This window comes from Nuphar pumila, chromosome 3, assembly GCF_984573655.1.
Source record: "Nuphar pumila chromosome 3, dmNupPumi1.hap1.1, whole genome shotgun sequence".
In the NCBI taxonomy this organism is placed as follows: domain Eukaryota; kingdom Viridiplantae; phylum Streptophyta; class Magnoliopsida; order Nymphaeales; family Nymphaeaceae; genus Nuphar; species Nuphar pumila.
In genome coordinates this window covers 110,306,477-110,323,994 of record NC_143251.1, presented here as the reverse complement: position 1 = coordinate 110,323,994, position 17,518 = coordinate 110,306,477, and the positions used below count along the sequence as shown (strand labels likewise).

The 17,518-nt window shown below is 36.6% G+C and overlaps 1 protein-coding gene and 1 non-coding gene across 5 annotated transcripts; both read right to left on the bottom strand.

Annotated features, from left to right (window-relative positions):
• Positions 1–48: 48 nt before the first annotated feature.
• LOC149843278 (ER lumen protein-retaining receptor-like) lies at positions 49–4,369 on the bottom strand. 4 transcript variants are annotated; one of them, XM_090001764.1, is made up of 6 exons: positions 4,202–4,369; positions 1,765–2,030; positions 1,430–1,545; positions 791–864; positions 638–701; positions 49–536 (listed from the first exon to the last, which is right to left on the bottom strand). In XM_090001764.1, exons 1-6 carry the CDS (start codon positions 4,290–4,292, stop codon positions 500–502), a joined length of 648 nt encoding a protein of 215 aa, XP_089857890.1. In that variant the 5' UTR covers positions 4,293–4,369; the 3' UTR covers positions 49–499. The 4 variants fall into 4 exon arrangements, 2 of the variants coding, with proteins under 2 accessions (XP_089857890.1, XP_089857891.1); XM_090001765.1 differs by having other exon boundaries at positions 1,765–3,058; positions 4,202–4,296; XR_016431128.1 differs by lacking the exon at positions 49–536 and adding an exon at positions 1,033–1,176 and having other exon boundaries at positions 657–701.
• Positions 4,370–16,527: 12,158 nt separating this feature from the next.
• On the bottom strand, positions 16,528–16,687 carry LOC149843277 (small nucleolar RNA snR190). Its single transcript, XR_016431223.1, has one exon. It is a non-coding gene; the product is annotated as a small nucleolar RNA snR190 (small nucleolar RNA).
• Positions 16,688–17,518: the final 831 nt, after the last annotated feature.

Here is a 17,518-nt window from a genome sequence, read left to right as displayed (position 1 = left end):
TCTTAATCTAATTGAAGATACTAACTAAAAGAATTAGAGACCAAAGGATGTGGGGAACTGGAAACTTCATTAATTCCAGGTTTAAGTTACAAAAAAGGCAAAAAAAGGGGCTTAATCTCCTTGTTAAAATAATTGAAGCGAAGACATAGGAGTACAAGTTCTATATAATTTTTTCCATTTTCATTGATCTGCTGCCTGCAAGGATGTCGCAAATTTGGGCTTCACAAGGCTGACAACCATATCATCCACTTTAGTTAAAACAATCCAAGTTGGCATGTGTTTTTTTTCCTGAAAAAAATGGTCCTCTGCTTTTATCCTCTTCCAAAAGGAGCCTTCCGTTTGAGGAACATGACGATTCTTTGATCCAATAAACCAAGCAGAGAAACCAGAAGGGTAAATATGAATGAGAAAAGAATGAATGCTAACTACACCTGTGGCGGACGACAAATTTGTTAGTGATTTGCTCATCGCCACCATGAAAATGGTTGCTAAAACTGATTCAGGCTGGTAATTCGAGCTTGACATTATTTTTCCAGCTGCAAGCACACAATAGAAGGGCAGAGAAGCCGGTCACAATCTGAAAGATCAAACTACTGGACTTTAATATGAATATCAAGTAGCCAAACAAAAAACACACCTCCGCAAGTAATAATAGAAAAAGTCAGCATACAGTGCTGTCTGGACCAGTCCGGAAATCCAAGCTGCAGGAAGGGTGATTGCCAACATGGTTAGAGATGAGAACCAAACCAATTAAAATGAAATTTTGCAAGGATCTTAAAAGCTGCCATACTTATCCAGTGTGCATAGTGCTTTTCAGTAAAATAGCGATAGATCCAGTTGAGAATGTATAAAGCTCTGTATCCACTGCATAATGTGCAGATAAAAACTCTTTTAGGAGCGGCAACAAAAGCATAAAGCATCACAATAGCATAATAGGATTCATGATTAATGAATGATATCTGCTATTTTTGCTTCATTTATCTTTATGTTTCATTTACTTTGTTTTGCAATGCAGTCTAGAAAGGATATTACCCAAAGATCAGATCAGTCTTCTTTTTCCCAAGCAGCTACTTTAAGAAAATCATTGCGAACAAACTGAAGCCTACCCTGAATAGAGCAGAATTAACATTTTAAAGAGCTTGTGCCCTCATGGTCCAAAGTAGGAACTTAAGCAACCTATTCAACCAAGCAACTATAGTCAAAAGGTGAAAGAAGGGGTAACACCTACTCTAGGGGTGCATTAAAAATATGTAAAGCAAACCAGATAGGAGAGTGCAAGGCAAACTTCGCTTAAAGATGTATGACAGCATAAACTGGCAAATCAACAATCATCACTACTTGACTGGATAAGGGAAAGCATAAAGAACAACTATCCCTTTTAAATGCAATTCCCATTGGCTACAATAAAACTTAATTTGGTAAAACTTACCCAAGAAGGAAAACATATTGTCCAGTCAAATTGTCGATATTTCTAGTTCTCTGCAGCAATATCAGCTGGGGGAGTATGGCAACAGCTTCCAGATACAAGGAGAAGGTCCACATTACCTGCCATGCATGCCACCTAGAAATTAATACAAATACACGAGAAATAGAAGCAAGTGACAAGTATAAGATAAAATTTAAGGCTTATGACATCATCTATGTAGTATTGCAATGAAGAAATTCACCTGAAGCACAACAACAAGATACATACTACAAAATAGAAAATACCACAGATTTCCTTTTGGGCAGGAATTGATCTAGGGATTATAACATATATAGTACCTCTTTGAAAGTAAATTTCTCATTAATGAGAAGGGCCAAAATAAAGCATGGCAAGATGAGGAAAAAATGGCGAAAGGTATCTTGATCCTTATCATAAGACCTTCGGACAATCTTGTGGTGCCTCATGTACCAAACGATCAAAAATGAACTCCCCAGGAAAATTAACTTCATCACTGTAATATATAGTGAAATGTAATTCGTGAATATATCCAAGTATCGAGTAGCAAAAACCAGAAAATAAAGCTCTTGTGTCTTCAAAGATATGCCTGCATATAACAAGTACATTACATGTTAATAATGCAAAAGTAATGAACTAATGACAATTTCCATGATATTTCACAGAGGATCAATTCACGCACATAAATCAAGAGGCTACTACAGGTATCACACAGTAAACACTTGAATGTTTAAACACAAAAAATTTGACTTGAGCCATTTTCTTCTACTAATATTCCCTAAAACAGCTCCTAACTACCATTAAGTGCTGATGTACTAAGTAGTCAAAAGCGCTAGTCAAAGTCTAAGCGCCAGTTGCCTAAAAGGCCCAGCCAGAGTTGAGGCAGGACTAGTCGGCCTAGTTAAGACCAAAAAAAGAAAATAATAAAAACTTATAATAGTTCTTAGAAGTAATAGAAAATACATATTCAACACAATTTATGAAGCTTAAGAATTGAAACATAAAAAAATAATTCATGAACAAAGCTAAAAAATAAAAAACATAATTACATAGCTAAAATTCGAATTCATCTAAACAAACATTTGGTTAGTTGCGTCACCTAGAGACCCACAAAAGAATAAAATTATTTAAAACAAAAATATAAGAACCACACAACTAAGAAACATTACTGAGAAACTTAAATATTTTAAAATACACGATCAAAACATTATTATAATGTTTTGAACATTCACCTCACCTCCACTTAGGTACTCGCCTAGGCACCTAGCCGCTTGTAGGCAGTAGGCTTTCGCCTAGGTAGCCTAGGCGGGATTTTAACTACATAGCTTATGTATAAGCAAATACAAGTACCCTTTCTGGATGCTTCATTCTATAGTCATCATAGTTATTGACTCCTACAGTATTTCAAAATATTTAGAACAGAAGGAAAAAAGAAAGATAGGCATGAAAGTGAGGAAATGGTTTAGCTTGAACGCACAAAGGTTGTTACTGAAACATCAATAACACAGAGGTCAATAAGTTAAGTTAGGAAGCTAATCTCAACCTTTACCAGTAACATTGTTCCCATTATAAGCAGCAACAATGAACCACTTTCAGCAACTGTTCTCAGAAATGCAACTGCAATCAACTCAAACACTTTTATTTAGTTCCCACCTGTATTTTGTGTTCATCTGAAATCTAACTCTAGTAATGGAAAGAGAAGTTGAAGAGTTGAACTTGAAACTAACATGAGTCACTCAGAAAAGAGGAAGAAAAAATTATCAACCAAGACAGTGATGGATTCACTTAAGATAATATGACAGGACAAGAAAGAGATCAGAGAATTATTAAGGAGACTAATAGAAGTGGATCAGAAAAAAATTTATGCTCATGCAAATGTTAATCAGAGGCAATCCAGATGGGACTAGAATAGAAGACTATGTTAGGAGCAAGCTCAAGAGCAAGGCTCATGCTTAAATGTCAGAGAGAGAGAGAGAGAGCCTTTTCTGCATAGTAAATCTACATCAACAACGTCTAAAGAGATGCAATTTTCATTAAGCTTGATGGCTCCAATTCATATCAACCAAATTAACCCACTCATAAAAGAAACCTGAACTTCAATCTCCAGCAAAAACTCCCACAATAATTACTGGACAATTTAGGCATTCATTCTGAATCCCTTTTCTCGTCTTTTGCCAATATTGCACGTGGCAACTACCAAAAGACTAATACTATATCTTCCTCCCTTTGACGTGAAGTTGAATTCTCATACAAATGTTGTCTAGAACGAAAAAAGCCACTCCTAAGTATATCTCGGCACGATAGATCTCATTCCCGTTGGAGCAATGACTCAATTTCTCGTCAAGCACATATACAATACACAGTAACTGTGACACTTCACACACTGTACGGAAACGAGATCACACAATCGAGGAGAATGCAGCTAAATGTCTTGCTTTCTCCTGGTAAACTGTAAGGGCTAGCAATTTACTAAAATTCCCTCATTTTGAAAATGAGAAACATGAACAAATCGCTCGTCATCACGATCGATCTAGATCGACGATTATAACGACATGAAATTCATTAAAAAACAAAGAACACGAGCTCCGAAATTCGCCAGATCCGGCTCATAATTCTCAAAGATCTCATCAATTCGACGAAAACCATCAAAATGACGAATTCCTCAAACCCTAGGCATGAATACAACAAGATCTCAGCAGAGTTCTTACAATTCAACAAAAACACACACAAAAGTTCCCAAAAATTCGGAAAAAAAAGTACCTGCACAGGATTTGATGGCGTGGATCTTAAGCAACAAGACAAGGACGCTCATTAGATGCGTCATGTCCCCCGCTAACCTGAATATATTCATCTTTAATCCGACGAAGAATCAGAGAAAAAACGGCCGGAAAATGGCGGAGCCGAAATCCGCCTCGATCCTCTCTATTGTTTCCAGAATCCGCGAAGAGCAAAGAGTCGAAGGAAAGGGAGCGCAAAAAGCTGCAGCCTATATATATATATATATATATATATATATATATATATATATATATATATATATATATATATATATATATAGTGATTGAGAGCGGCTCACACGTTAGGTGCTAAATGGGGTTTTCAGTATTTTTTATTTTATTTATAAATTCTGACCGTACTGAAGCGTGGATTCCGACACACACAGGGTTTGAAAAATCAACTATGTAAAATCTTTGTAAATTTTTATGCTCCAAATATCATTTTTTTTATAGAAAACACATGATCCCGTAGATTCCTCATAAATCGACTATGCCCAATACATTTATAAAATAGGAACTGCCAAAAAACATCATAAAGGCAGAAAAACTCATTTAGCATCTAATCGGTGTTCTCTCTCTATATATATATATAATCACTAGAATATTAGAATTGAAAATATGACAACCGTGTGGATGTGCTTGGCATTGTGAATTTGCTAGGAATCAACCATTTGATCATATATTTTTGATGAAAATTGTGATTTTTGAATGCTTGAATGTTTATGAAAATTATGCGCTATTAATTTTAAAGCCTTAAAAATCTGGTTTATGCATCAAAATTGGACTATTCAAGAGCGAGTTCTTATACAACTAAAACATTTAGATTCAAGAGAAAAGAACAAAAAAAGTAATGAAAAGTGTGATTCACACGTTAGTTCTTATATTTTCAATTCTCATATTCTAGTGACCAAAATATGTTTACCAACCAAATATATTTATTGGTATGAACCAAAATTTCATAGGTTTTTTTACTTTTTTTTTTTAAATTTTGCCATAACAGATGTGATTTAGATGCTTGGTTGTATATAAACAAACTCTTGGATCACTCAATTACGATGTATAAGAAAGATCTTTAAGGGTTAAAAATCAATGGCTTAGAATTTTTATAAATATTCAAGAATAAAAATCACATTTCTTGATCTGCTTAGATCCAACAATTGATACCTAGCAAATGGGTCACACCGAATGCAAGGTTAGATTTGCAAAAAAAACTATGAAAATCTCAATTCATACTAGCAAACATATTTGGTTGGTATATATATAATACAAAACCTATTAAATGAAACCTGCTATTGGATTTTCGTCATTTTTTTTCTAAATTCATAACCCATAGATGTGTTCAACATGATTGATTTACTAGAAATTAATACTTGAATCATGCATTTTGGATGAAAAAAAAGATATTTAGAGCTTTGAAAATTTATAAAAATTGTAGGCTGTTGATTTTTGAAACCTTATAAAAATCTATCCATGCATGGGAATCAAATGTTTCAAGAAGCGATTCATATAAAAACAACCATATAGATCACATCTTTTTGGTTAGAAATTTGAAAAAACATCAGAAATTCATGAAAATCTAATAGCATATATATATATATATATATATATATATATATATATATATATATATATATATATATATATATATATATATATGTGTGTGTGTGTGTGTGTGTGTGTGTGTGTGTGAGGTCATTTATTGTATGCAGCGGCATTGCATACATGCTTTATATATATTAGGTCAGATCCAATTAAGTTGGATTCGGTAATGACTCTAGATCTGACCCGAATCCTACCCTTGACATCCCTACCTCTACCCAGCTGTCACTCCTCGAATATATTCAATAATTTTCTTTTTTTATGCATTACCTCTTACAACCGCAAGGTCACCATTTTCTCACGTTTACAATCACATGAGAAAAATGATTCTCACAAAAACTAGAGAATTATTATCTTTTGAGTGCAAGTAGACATGCACTAAGACCAAAAACTAGAGAAATGTTGCTTAGAACACTGTTATTTGTTTTTTGATTGGATTGTTGTGACCAAGAATGATCCAAGTTGATAATTAGGCTAAGTTTATGTTATCAGTCAAATCTATAGAAACACAAGGCCTGTGATAGACAAATTCACGTTGTGTTTGTAATGAGATAGAATCATAGTGACAAACATTTTTTTTCGGCAAAATCTTGTTTGTCAAAAACTTGCGAGAAATTGAATTTTTTTCATAAATCTCATGTTTTTTGGCAACATCTTGGCAATAAAAAAATAAATCAATAAATATAAAAAATAAATTTTATAAGAAAATATTAATAAAATTTATTTAAAAATAAAAATACATGCTTTTTTCATGATAAATAGCTATTTAAAATGTAAATATCATGTTTAATTAATGGCATTTGTATTTTTTTCATAAATCTCGCGATATTTTAAAAAAATTTCAAGAAATTACCATTTTAAACTTTCAGGCAATTTCTCACGATATTATTGCGAGATTTTTATAAATCTCGCAATATTTGTTAGAGGATAGAACCTCTAAGAAGTTTTTTATTTTATTTTATTACGCAAAGAAACCACCTCCCAGATTAGAGACCTAAGTCGTGGCAGTGTAAAAATTTGAAGGCTTACCTCTCATCCCAAGGAAGTTGCCAAGCTTCTGCTTGCATAAGGGCATGACACTCATGGGATTTGAGCCTAAGCTGCCCGCCTAGCGGCCTAGGCCTTATCCCACTATGCCAAACACCTTGGGGCAACTTTAACAAGTTTGTAGAACTCTAAAGGCTTATCTCTCGCCCCAAGAGAGTCGCCAAGCTTGTGCTTGCATAAAGGCATGACACCCATGAGATTTGAACCTAAGCTGCCTGCCTAGAGGCCTAGGCCCCATCCCACTATGCCAAAAGAGAGTAGATCAGGTGATCTGACAATTTCATCCCACAATAACTGTCATGGTCCATGTGTACATTGTGGGCGGTAAGGATGCCAAATCACTTTTCTAAAAGTTATTTGGCATATCACTTGATCTGCTATCCACTCATTTGGTATAGGCGAATTGCGAATGTTACCAAGTTAGACTGCGACATTGCAAATTTGAAACCAATGATTGCATGTCCTTTGTCACAAGGCCGAAGTTAGATGCACTCCGGGGCGGGCAAGGAGGGCCTGAGATTTTGCGCCAATGAATTCAGTGAGTGGGGTGGTTTTTTTCCCAGATATCTCAAAAAAAAAGTGTTCAAGGTTCACTATGGAATTGCAGGGCTGTGTGCTTTGTTTGTTTTCCACAAACTTGGTCATGTAATGATTTCCATGGAGCATGTTTATAGAGGTGCAAATGGATCATCCTGACACAATTTATTAATCATACAGATCTTAACACAAGATCTGAATGGATTTGTACTCATCTGACCACATTTTGTCTGAATTTGGATTTGGATTCAAATCATTTTTTTTGTCAATTCTTTGTTGGAATCTAAATAAAACCTGATCCACACACTTGTATTTTTTTCTTTTTACATATATAAAACCCTTATTTCCAACCTTTCTTTGACCCCATGTATATTACTTTTTTTTTATGAAAGGCAAGCAGATAAATATTTGTGCATTAAGCACCTGATCACCCTCCATCTCCGAGGCGGTTCTATCAGTTGTGGGACCCAAGGCCTGATGAAGGGTGATCAAGTGCTTAATGCACAAATTTTTTGCCATATAATTGCACCCGATCCGAACTCTACAAAAACAACAGCTGCCCCATGTGATAGAAGGATTCGATCCTGGGTCTTCAGTTTGACACAGAAGCCCGCTTACCACATGGGAGGATCTATATTACCCTTTTATTATACAAATAAGAGTTCTTTTTGAAAAGGGAATTCAAAAAAATACATTATATTACTACATATGTACACATCCAGATAATACACAATAAGTTTTTTTTTCTTTCTAAATTGTAAGAAGTCTAATAATTTCTCATTAACCCTTCATTAATACATCTGAGAGAGAGGGAGCTTTGCCGATATATTTTTATCCTTCTATGGTTTATTTTCTTTTTTTTTAATATTATACACTAAAAACTTAGTCATACCCTATGAATATGAACCAATATGAGAATTTCGTTGGGGCATTTTCTACTGAGTGACACGCTGTACTCTATAGGCCCAGAGGCAGTGATGAATGGGCAAGGGTTGTTAGGTCGTCGCCCAGAAGCGACGCGTCACACCGGCGCCCAGGTGTGGTGTCAAATAGGCAAGGGTTCCCTCACTTTGTTGGATGGATGGGGGTAAAGAAGTTAGTCCAAGACCATAAAATTAGGTTAGCCACTTGGAACATAGGGTCTTTAACTGATAAGTTGGTAGAGTTAGTAGATGTTATGTGTAGGAGAAAGATTGATATTTTATGTCTACAAGAAACCAAATGGGTAGGTGAGAAAGCAAAAGTGATAGAACCTTGGGGATATAAGATTTGGTATACAGGAATAAATAGGAATAGGAATGGAGTAGGGATTGTTATGAGTCATGAGTTTATAGATAATGTAGTTGAGGTCCGTAGGAAGGGTGATAGGATTTTACTTATTAAATTAGTATTAGGTACGGATATTATTAATATTATTAGTGTTTATGCACCTCAAGTAGGTTTAGATGATTCCACTAAGCGTCAATTTTGGGAAGATTTAGATGGAGTAGTACAAGAGATATCTTATGGAGAAAAACTTTTCATCGACGGTGACCTTAATGGACATGCATGCATTAGTAGGGATGGATTTGAGAGTATCCATGGAGGCTATGGTATAGGAGAAAGAAACGATAGTGGAGAAAGGATTTTAGATTTTGGTTTGTTCTATGATATTATCTTAGCAAACACTTGATTTAGGAAGAGAGAGTCTCACCTAGCAACATTTAAAAGTGGGGTTAATACGAGTCAGATAGATTTTTTCCTACTTAGAAAGAGAGATAGGAGTTGTTGCATCGATTGTAAGGTTATACCAGGAGAAAGTGTAGCTACACAACATAGAGTCTTAATTTTAGATCTTAGAATTAGACAATGCTGCAAAAGGGATAGACATAGGATAGATCCTAGAATTAAGTGGTGGGCACTGAAAGGAGCTAAACAAGGAATGTTTGCAGAGCAGGTAGTTAAGGAAGTTGATTGGTGTCTCGAGAATGATTCAGAATCAATGTGGAATAAGATAGCGGGTGGCATGAGAAAGGTGGCTAAAGAGGTATTGTGTGAGTCTAAAGGCAGTGCACCGCTAGGTAAGGATACATCATGGTAGAATGAGGATGTCAAATTAGCTATTAAGGTTAAAAGAGAGTGTTATAAAAATCTAAGTAAGAGTCGTGATAATGAGAATTTGGAAAAATATATGATAGCAAAGAAGGAAGCTAAACAAGTAGTTCGAAACGCGAGGGATAAGATATATAAGGAGGTTTATGACAAGTTGGATACCAAAGAGGGCGAGAAGGATATTTATAGGCTTGCAAATAAGAGATAGGAAATTGAGAGATCTGGGTATGGTTAGATGTATCAAAGATAAAACACAAAGGGTTTTAGTCAAAGATGAGGAGATTAATGAGAGATGAAAAGAGTATTTTGATAAGCTATTTAATGAAAGTCATGCTCAGGATCTTGGAGACTTCTCCAATTCTTTTCATGAGATGAATCGTGACTTCATGCGCAAGATTCAAAAGAAAGAAATTTAAAAGGCTTTGAAGAAAATGAAATCAAGAAGGGTAGTTGGCCCATATGGTATACCTATCGTGGCTTGGAAATGCTTGGGAGAGAAAGGTTTAGAATGGTTGACAAATCTTTTTAACAAGATTTGGCGGACAAATAAGATGCCTAATGAGTGGAGGAAGAGTACTTTGGTGCCTTTATATAAGAATAAGGGTGATATACAAGATTGCACAAACTATCATGGTATAAAACTCATGAGTCACACTATGAAACTTTGGGAGAGGGTGATTGAGTCTAGGTTGAGGAAGGTTGTCATGATATCGGAGAATCAATTTGGTTTTATGCCTGTTAAATCAACTATGAAAGCTATACATCTTCTTAGACAACTTATTGAGAGATATAGAGAGATGAACAAAGATTTGCATATGGTTTTTATTGATTTAGAGAAGGCATACGATAGAGTACCTAGGGACGTTCTCTGGTGGACAATGATGAAGAAAAGTGTTTCTCTCAAGTACATTAGTATAATTAAAGATATGTATGAAGGAGTAGTAACCAATGTCCGCACTTGTGGAGGGGTGACAACCAATTTTCCTATAACGGTTGGGTTACATCAAGAATCTGCTTTAAGCCCTTTCCTATTTGCTATAGTGATGGATGAACTTACGAGATCAATTCAAGAAAATGTGCCGTAGTGTATGTTGTTTGCTGATGATATTGTTTTGATTGATGAGTCTAGAGCTCGGGTTAATGCTAAGTTAGAATTATGGAGACAAACATTGGAAGCAAGAGGTTTTAAGTTGAGTAAGAGTAAGACATAATATATGGAATGTCAGTTTAGTAAGCAACGAAGTAGTGATGGGAGTGTAGTGAAGCTTGGTGAGCAAGAAATACCGGTGGATGATTGTTTCAAATATTTGAGATCTATCATTCAAAAGTATGAAGAAATTGATGGAGATGTAAATCATAGGATAAAGGTTGGGTGAATGAAATGGAAAAATGCAACTGGAGTGTTGTACGACCGTAGAATGCCATTGCGGTTGAAGGAAAAGTTTTATAGGACGACTATTAGGCCCGCTTTGCTATATGGTATGGAATGTTGGGCTGCCAAGAGACATCATATTCAAAAAATGAGTGTAGCTGAGATGTGTATGCTTAGATGGATGTGTGAAAATACAATAAAAGATAAGATTCAGAACGAGAACATACGTAAGAAGGTAGACGTTGCACCCATTGAAAATAAGACGAGAGAGAATCGTTTATGGTGGTTTGGACATATTCGGCGAAGGCCTAATGATGCTCCAGTTAGAAGGATGGAGAAATGAGGAAAAATATATTAGTTAAAAGAGGTTGAGGTAGGCCTAAGAAGACTTGGATGGAGATGATAGGAAAGGATATGAATGCTTTGATCCTCACCGAGGACATGACATTGGATAAAAATGATTGGAGGAGAAGGATTCATGTGGAGGACCCAGAATGATTTTCTTTTTTGGTTCATATCACCTACCCCAATTGTTTTAGGATGAAGGCGTAGTTGTTGTTGTTGTATACACTAAAAACTTATTAGAAAAAAAAAAATTAACTTCACCTACCTTATTAGACTTTTATGTGTATGTAGGCACACATACATATAAGATATTCTTGGATTCACATATACATTTAAAATTAATGGCAGCATGAATATACCAACTTGAGAAATGGCCTGTTAGTTACAAAATTATAAGTACCTTCCATACACTGGCCAATTAAGTCCAATGCCAAAATGTGCTAAATTCCAAATCCAAATCCAAATCAAAACCATGTTTTTGTTCTTTGGATCAATGTTGTCAGTATCGGCCGGTATTGGCCCTGAATCATTGGGCTGCCGATACCGATACTCAGTTGAATCGTTCTGTATCGGCCTAAAAATAATAATGAATTATTATGTATCAATTATAATGTGACACATGTTAAAAGCATTAAAATAATATCAAAAAAATATTTTATGCTATTTTTTTACATTTTATTAAAAATTAGCTGAATCGGCTTTAAAGCTTATCAAAATTCTGCCGATGGGGGGCTTATTTCTGTGTGCGGATTTAAATCCAAGATCACTTGTTTTCCATCTATCACATTTTTTTTTGTTTTTTTAATATTTACATGGAGAAACCACCCTCAGGATAAGAGACCTAGCCATGCTGGCACTGCTTGCTTGATTAACTGTCGCTGTTCTGGCATCGTAAAACTCTGTTAACTATCACATTCAACTCCAACTCAAAAACTCTAACTGAAGTTGAGGATGAGAATGAGGTTGGACACAGGTTGGATCTAAGCATTACTAAATCCCGTATCTTATCGGATCCAACTTAATCTGATTCAAAATTGGATCAGAAAAGGGTGATACTGAATCCGATTTGCTAATCAGATGTATTTTATATGTAACTGGGTCAGATAATCAGGCAGAGTTGGATTTGAATTCTGATACAAATCTGCATGCCTAATTTGAATCTGATTGTAAACCAGGTTTTATTTGCTTTGTCAAATTTGACCAATCAGATTCAGATTTGGTTGGATACCAGACCATTGGCATCTCTCCTTCAAAACCTTTTTATGTCAACCAGTGCTGGGAAACAAGCCAAGCTGCTTGTGGTGGCTTGGCTGATAAAGAACTCGTTCAAACTCGTAAAATAGGCTCTACGAGCTAAACATGAACAATAGGTACTTGGCTCGGCTTGGCTTGACTCGACTCGTGTGAGCTCGTTAAGTACTACAAAATATATTTTAGATATATTTTACATCATGAACATATCCCAAAGACACCACAACAAAGCAGGGGATTAGCGACGACCACATTCTGTCGCTATTCCGTCGCTAACAGGCTTAGCGACGACGAGGCGACGGTATGCTTATGTCACAAATTTTTCGACGCTAACTGGCGACGAAATAAATTCGTCGCCAGGTCCGTCGCTAATTGCGACGGAATAACGAGCGATATATTCCATCGCCAATCCGCCGATACTAAACGGTGACCACGGCTTGGCAACAAATTTACGTCCGTCGCTAAACCGTCGCTAGATTTATATGCATAGTGACGGATGTTTCCGTCGCAAACACGAAAAAAAAATTAAAAAATTTATTTGAAAATTAAATACCGAGAACGGTACAATTTATATTTCCTATACAATTTATATTTTCTGTAAATAAAAAACAAACCACAAAAAAAATTCCATATAAAAGGAATCTACAACAATTAATCGTTCCACCTTAAAATTAACAAGTTCAATTAACTACAATTCAATAATTACATTTAAGAAACAAAAAAAAATCGAACTTCTTTAACACAATTCTCTAATCATCGTCAAGATTTTGTGCGTCTTCTTCTTCATTGCCTTTATCTATCCCTTCAGCTCTGCTACGCTGATTATCGCTAGCATCCTACACAAGAAAAGAACAGTCAGTATTGATAAACAAAATATAATGAAATAAATTACACACTATATGTGATTCTATCATGTGCTCATATGTGCTCTAAGGCAGGCAAAAACTCTATATGTGATTCTACCATGTTCATATGTGCTCTAAGGCAGGAAAAAAGTTATATATGTGATTTGATTATGCTCATATGTGTTCTAAGGCAGACAAAAAAATGAATATGTGATTATACCTGAGAGAGACCTGCAATCGAAGATCCTCTGTTCAACACAAGATTGTTGATCTCATCTCGGAGAAAGGGGGCGACAGTGTCATGAAAGTAGTCATTCATTGTGTCCTTAATGATCTGGTGTACATCATCACCGGAAAGAATAGGTTGTTCCTTGGAGCTTATGTCGGCGAAAGAAGTCTGTGAGCCGTAACTGGAAGAAGCAATAACTGGTGAAGTGTTCAGATTACTCCCAAACTCGAACATGCGACCTTTTTTGGGTTCACCTGCTGCAGTCACCCATGCTGCAGGATCAAATGATGGATGCTGAGTAGCGTCATCGCCATATCGCTCTACCATTTGTTGCTCATATGCCTCCTACAAAATAATGTTTAAAGTATGCATTAATAATTAATGATAACATTATGATAACTTGCATATTGCAATGATTATTAATAGAATAAATGCATACCATTGTCGTTCTCGCCTTCTCTGATACAAAGACTCCCGTGGTCTTCCGTTTATGTGTTTCAAAAAACACATTCTTATATGGTACATTGCCTCCTTTTTCTGCTTCCTGCGAAGTTAAAGGACAAAAGATTTAGTTCACAAGTTTGCAACAATACTTATAAAATTAATATTATATATTGATGAGTTACCATTTTCTTCAGGTGGCTCCCAAATGTCTTAGATCCACCTGCGTGTAGATGAGCTTCAGGCATTTTTGCTCGATTTTGTGCAGCCTTCGCAGAGTGATTTCGAAATGCATCTTCCGCCCACTTATCGCACATTTCATCCCAATAATCTCTCCTGATAGTAATAGGGCCATGGCCCTTCCACTATAGTGGATCATCTATTACGCCAGATGCTTTTTTTGCTGCAGTCTTCGTATTGTGCAGCATGTTTGCAAATCGATTGACAGCCACCTTCTGCCACACCTTTCTTGCATCATTTTTTTCCACCGTAGTTGCGAAGCGATTCGAAACCTATAAATATTTTTAGAAAGTTAGTAGACATTACTTAAATAAATTAAATATGAAACACATTAACTATGATAAACAACTGTATACCGTGAATGAGGACCACAATCTGTCTACAACTCCTTTGAGTACTCTTTCCATTGAGCCACCGGTCCTGGTAGATGTTGAAGAAGTGAATTCCTAATCTCCCGTACTACTTCTTGTGGCTCAAACCTCATGCTGCACTTGAATTGTTACACAGTAAATATCAATATAAAATATTTATAAGATATGTAATAATTGAAATTGAAATACTTACGGTCGATTATCGATATACACTATTCAAATGAGTCTTCTTGTGCTAGACTGAGAAGACCCTGCTTCCTGTGTTGGCTCATGACTTGTGTGATCAACTGGTGTAGGTGGGTCGTGTACAGGCGAAACATCATCTGTAAAAAAATACGTTAGACTTTCTCAGAATACGCATTTGAACTAATCAAGCATCCAATTAGTTAAATGATATACCTATCAGAAAAGCCCGTGAAGATGAAGGCTGAGCCTGACTACTACTGGATGAGCGACCACTGTAACCTCCATGGACCATATTCTAACAAATAACATATGTCATACAATACATTCAAATAATTTACATCAAGTATTACAATACATTCAAGTCATTCGCATCAAGTATTACAATAATTCAAATCATTCACATCAAGTATTGCAATGCATTCAAATGATTCACAACAAGTATTACAATACATTCAAATCATTCATATCAGGTACTACAATGCATTCAAGTCATTCACATCAAGCATTGCAATGCATTCAAATCATTCGCATCAAGTATTATAATGCATTCAAATCATTCAAATCATTCACACCTAATCTGACCTGTGGGATCCACTGTACTGACACTTGCCATTGCAAATTCAATAAAACTGTCAACACCATCCATATATTCATGCGATAACTCATTGTCCACTATCCTACAGTACATCCATTCACGGTTTGCAGTCATTTTCTTATGATGTTACGAATAATAGCCTAACGAATTAAAAGAGAACAATCAGAATGCTACGATGAAGAAAATATCAAATTTATCATGCAATATATGATGTCATACAATAACAAGAATTTTGATGCATGCATTGATAACTTAATATTTTCATGTGCAAACTATTAATGACACGATACAATCATTTGAAACATGCATTCATTATACAATTTCAAATGGAAGTCATAATCAAATTGAAAGTAACTACATGCAAGCATGGATACAATTACATCAAACATTGCAATACATTGTAATCATTCATATCAAACAAATGGCAAACATATACCTGCAGCAAACACACTTCAATATCTCAGTAACTACTACCATGCCTAGCATGAACTCCGTACTCCAAAACTAAGAACACTTCAATATTCATACATTAAAATCATGCTCAGCATGATTTCCGAACTCCAACAAAGCAAAGTGAGTGTGTGGACAATAAAGTGTTACATCTAATAAATTAAATAACATGTGATACGCTTGCATCACTTACTTACCACGAGTATTTACCCGATTTGCATTGTTTTTGTCACTTACTTACCACAGGTGGTTGAGCACGAGCTGGTTCCGTTGAAAAATCTGCACAAAAAACACTGTTTTAAAATGAAGTCACAAAAAAAGAGGTTGTTCCGACAAGGGGTCGACTACCCTGCTGTTTCGGCAGGGGGTCGACCCCCTTACGAAACATAGGGGGTTAACCCCCTTACGGAACATAGGGGGTTAACTGACCCCCTGTTCGGGCAGGGGGTCGACCCCCAGCCTTTCTGCCAGTGAGTCGACCCCCCTGCCAGAACAGCAGGGGGTCGACCCCCAGCCTGATCAGGCAGAGGGTCGACCCCCTGCCGGGGTTGACCCCCTGCCAGAACAGGCAGGGGGTTAACCCCTGCGTTTTCTGGCAGGGGTTAACCCCCTGCCGAAACGGTAGCGGGTTAAACCCCCTGCCGAAACAGCAGGGGGTTAACCCCCTGACGGAAATGACAGGGGGTTAACCCCCTGACGGAAATGACAGGGGGTTAACCCCCTGCGTTTTCCGCTAGGGGGTTAACCCCCCGTGTTTTCCGACAGGGGGTTAAACCCCCTGTCAAAACAGTAGGGGGTTAAACCCCCTGTCAAAACAGCAGGGGGTTAAACCCCCTGCCGAAAATGCCGAAACGGCAGGGGGTTAACCCCTTGCCGAAACGACAGCGGGTTAAACCCCTTGCCGGAAAATGCGGGGGGGGGGGGGGGTCCTTTACCTGTCTCCGGGCGGTGGGATCGGCGAACGGCGGGAGTGGGACCGGCGAACAGCGGGAGCAGCTAAAGAAGAAAAGGAAAAGTTGTCTGGGATTAGAGTTAATTCAAAAATTAGCGACGAATTAATTCCGTCGCTAAGCCAACGTAAATCAAATTTACGGAACGAGCGACAGACTATATTCTGTCGCCACGTTCATCGCTAATTAGCGACAGACTAGATTCGGTCGCAAACTGCGTCGACAAATGGTGCGGTCGTAACGACAAAACAGTATGTCGCAAAATCCGTCGCTAAGTAGCGACAGACTATTTTCCGTTGCTATTTTCGTAAGCTTCATTAATTATAGCGACGGATGTTCGTCGCTCGTTAATCCGTCGCTAACTAGCGACAGATTAATTCCGTCACTAACAACGTATTTTCTTGTAGTGAGAAAGGAAGGAGAACAATAATGTGTTTGCCTTGTTTGAAGAGGAGATGCAGGTTGATGTGTCTCGTAACCATAACATTAGTGAGTTGGTTTCAGAGAAGGGGAAGGATCATGTGCACATTGTTAACGTTGTGAGCATGGAGCATAGTGACCAAAGTTTAAAACAACAAAATATCAGTAGTGAAAAACTTGCGAGAATTTGATTTTTATTTAATTTCTTGCATTTTTTGGGCAAAATCTTGGTAAAAATATAAAAAATAATTTTTATAAGAAAATACAAATAAAAAATATTTAAAAATAAAAACCATGATTTTTTCATGATAAATAGCCATTAAAATGTAAA

Coding starts and splice junctions, on each gene's coding strand:
- LOC149843278 (XM_090001764.1), bottom strand. CDS start 4,292: ATGAATATATTCAGGTTAGCGGGGGACATGACGCATCTAATGAGCGTC. Junction 2,031..4,201: donor CGCCATCAAATCCTGTGCAG/GTACTTTTTTTT, acceptor TGTTATATGCAG/GCATATCTTTGAAGACACAA. Junction 1,546..1,764: donor AGAAATTTACTTTCAAAGAG/GTACTATATATG, acceptor CATGCATGGCAG/GTAATGTGGACCTTCTCCTT.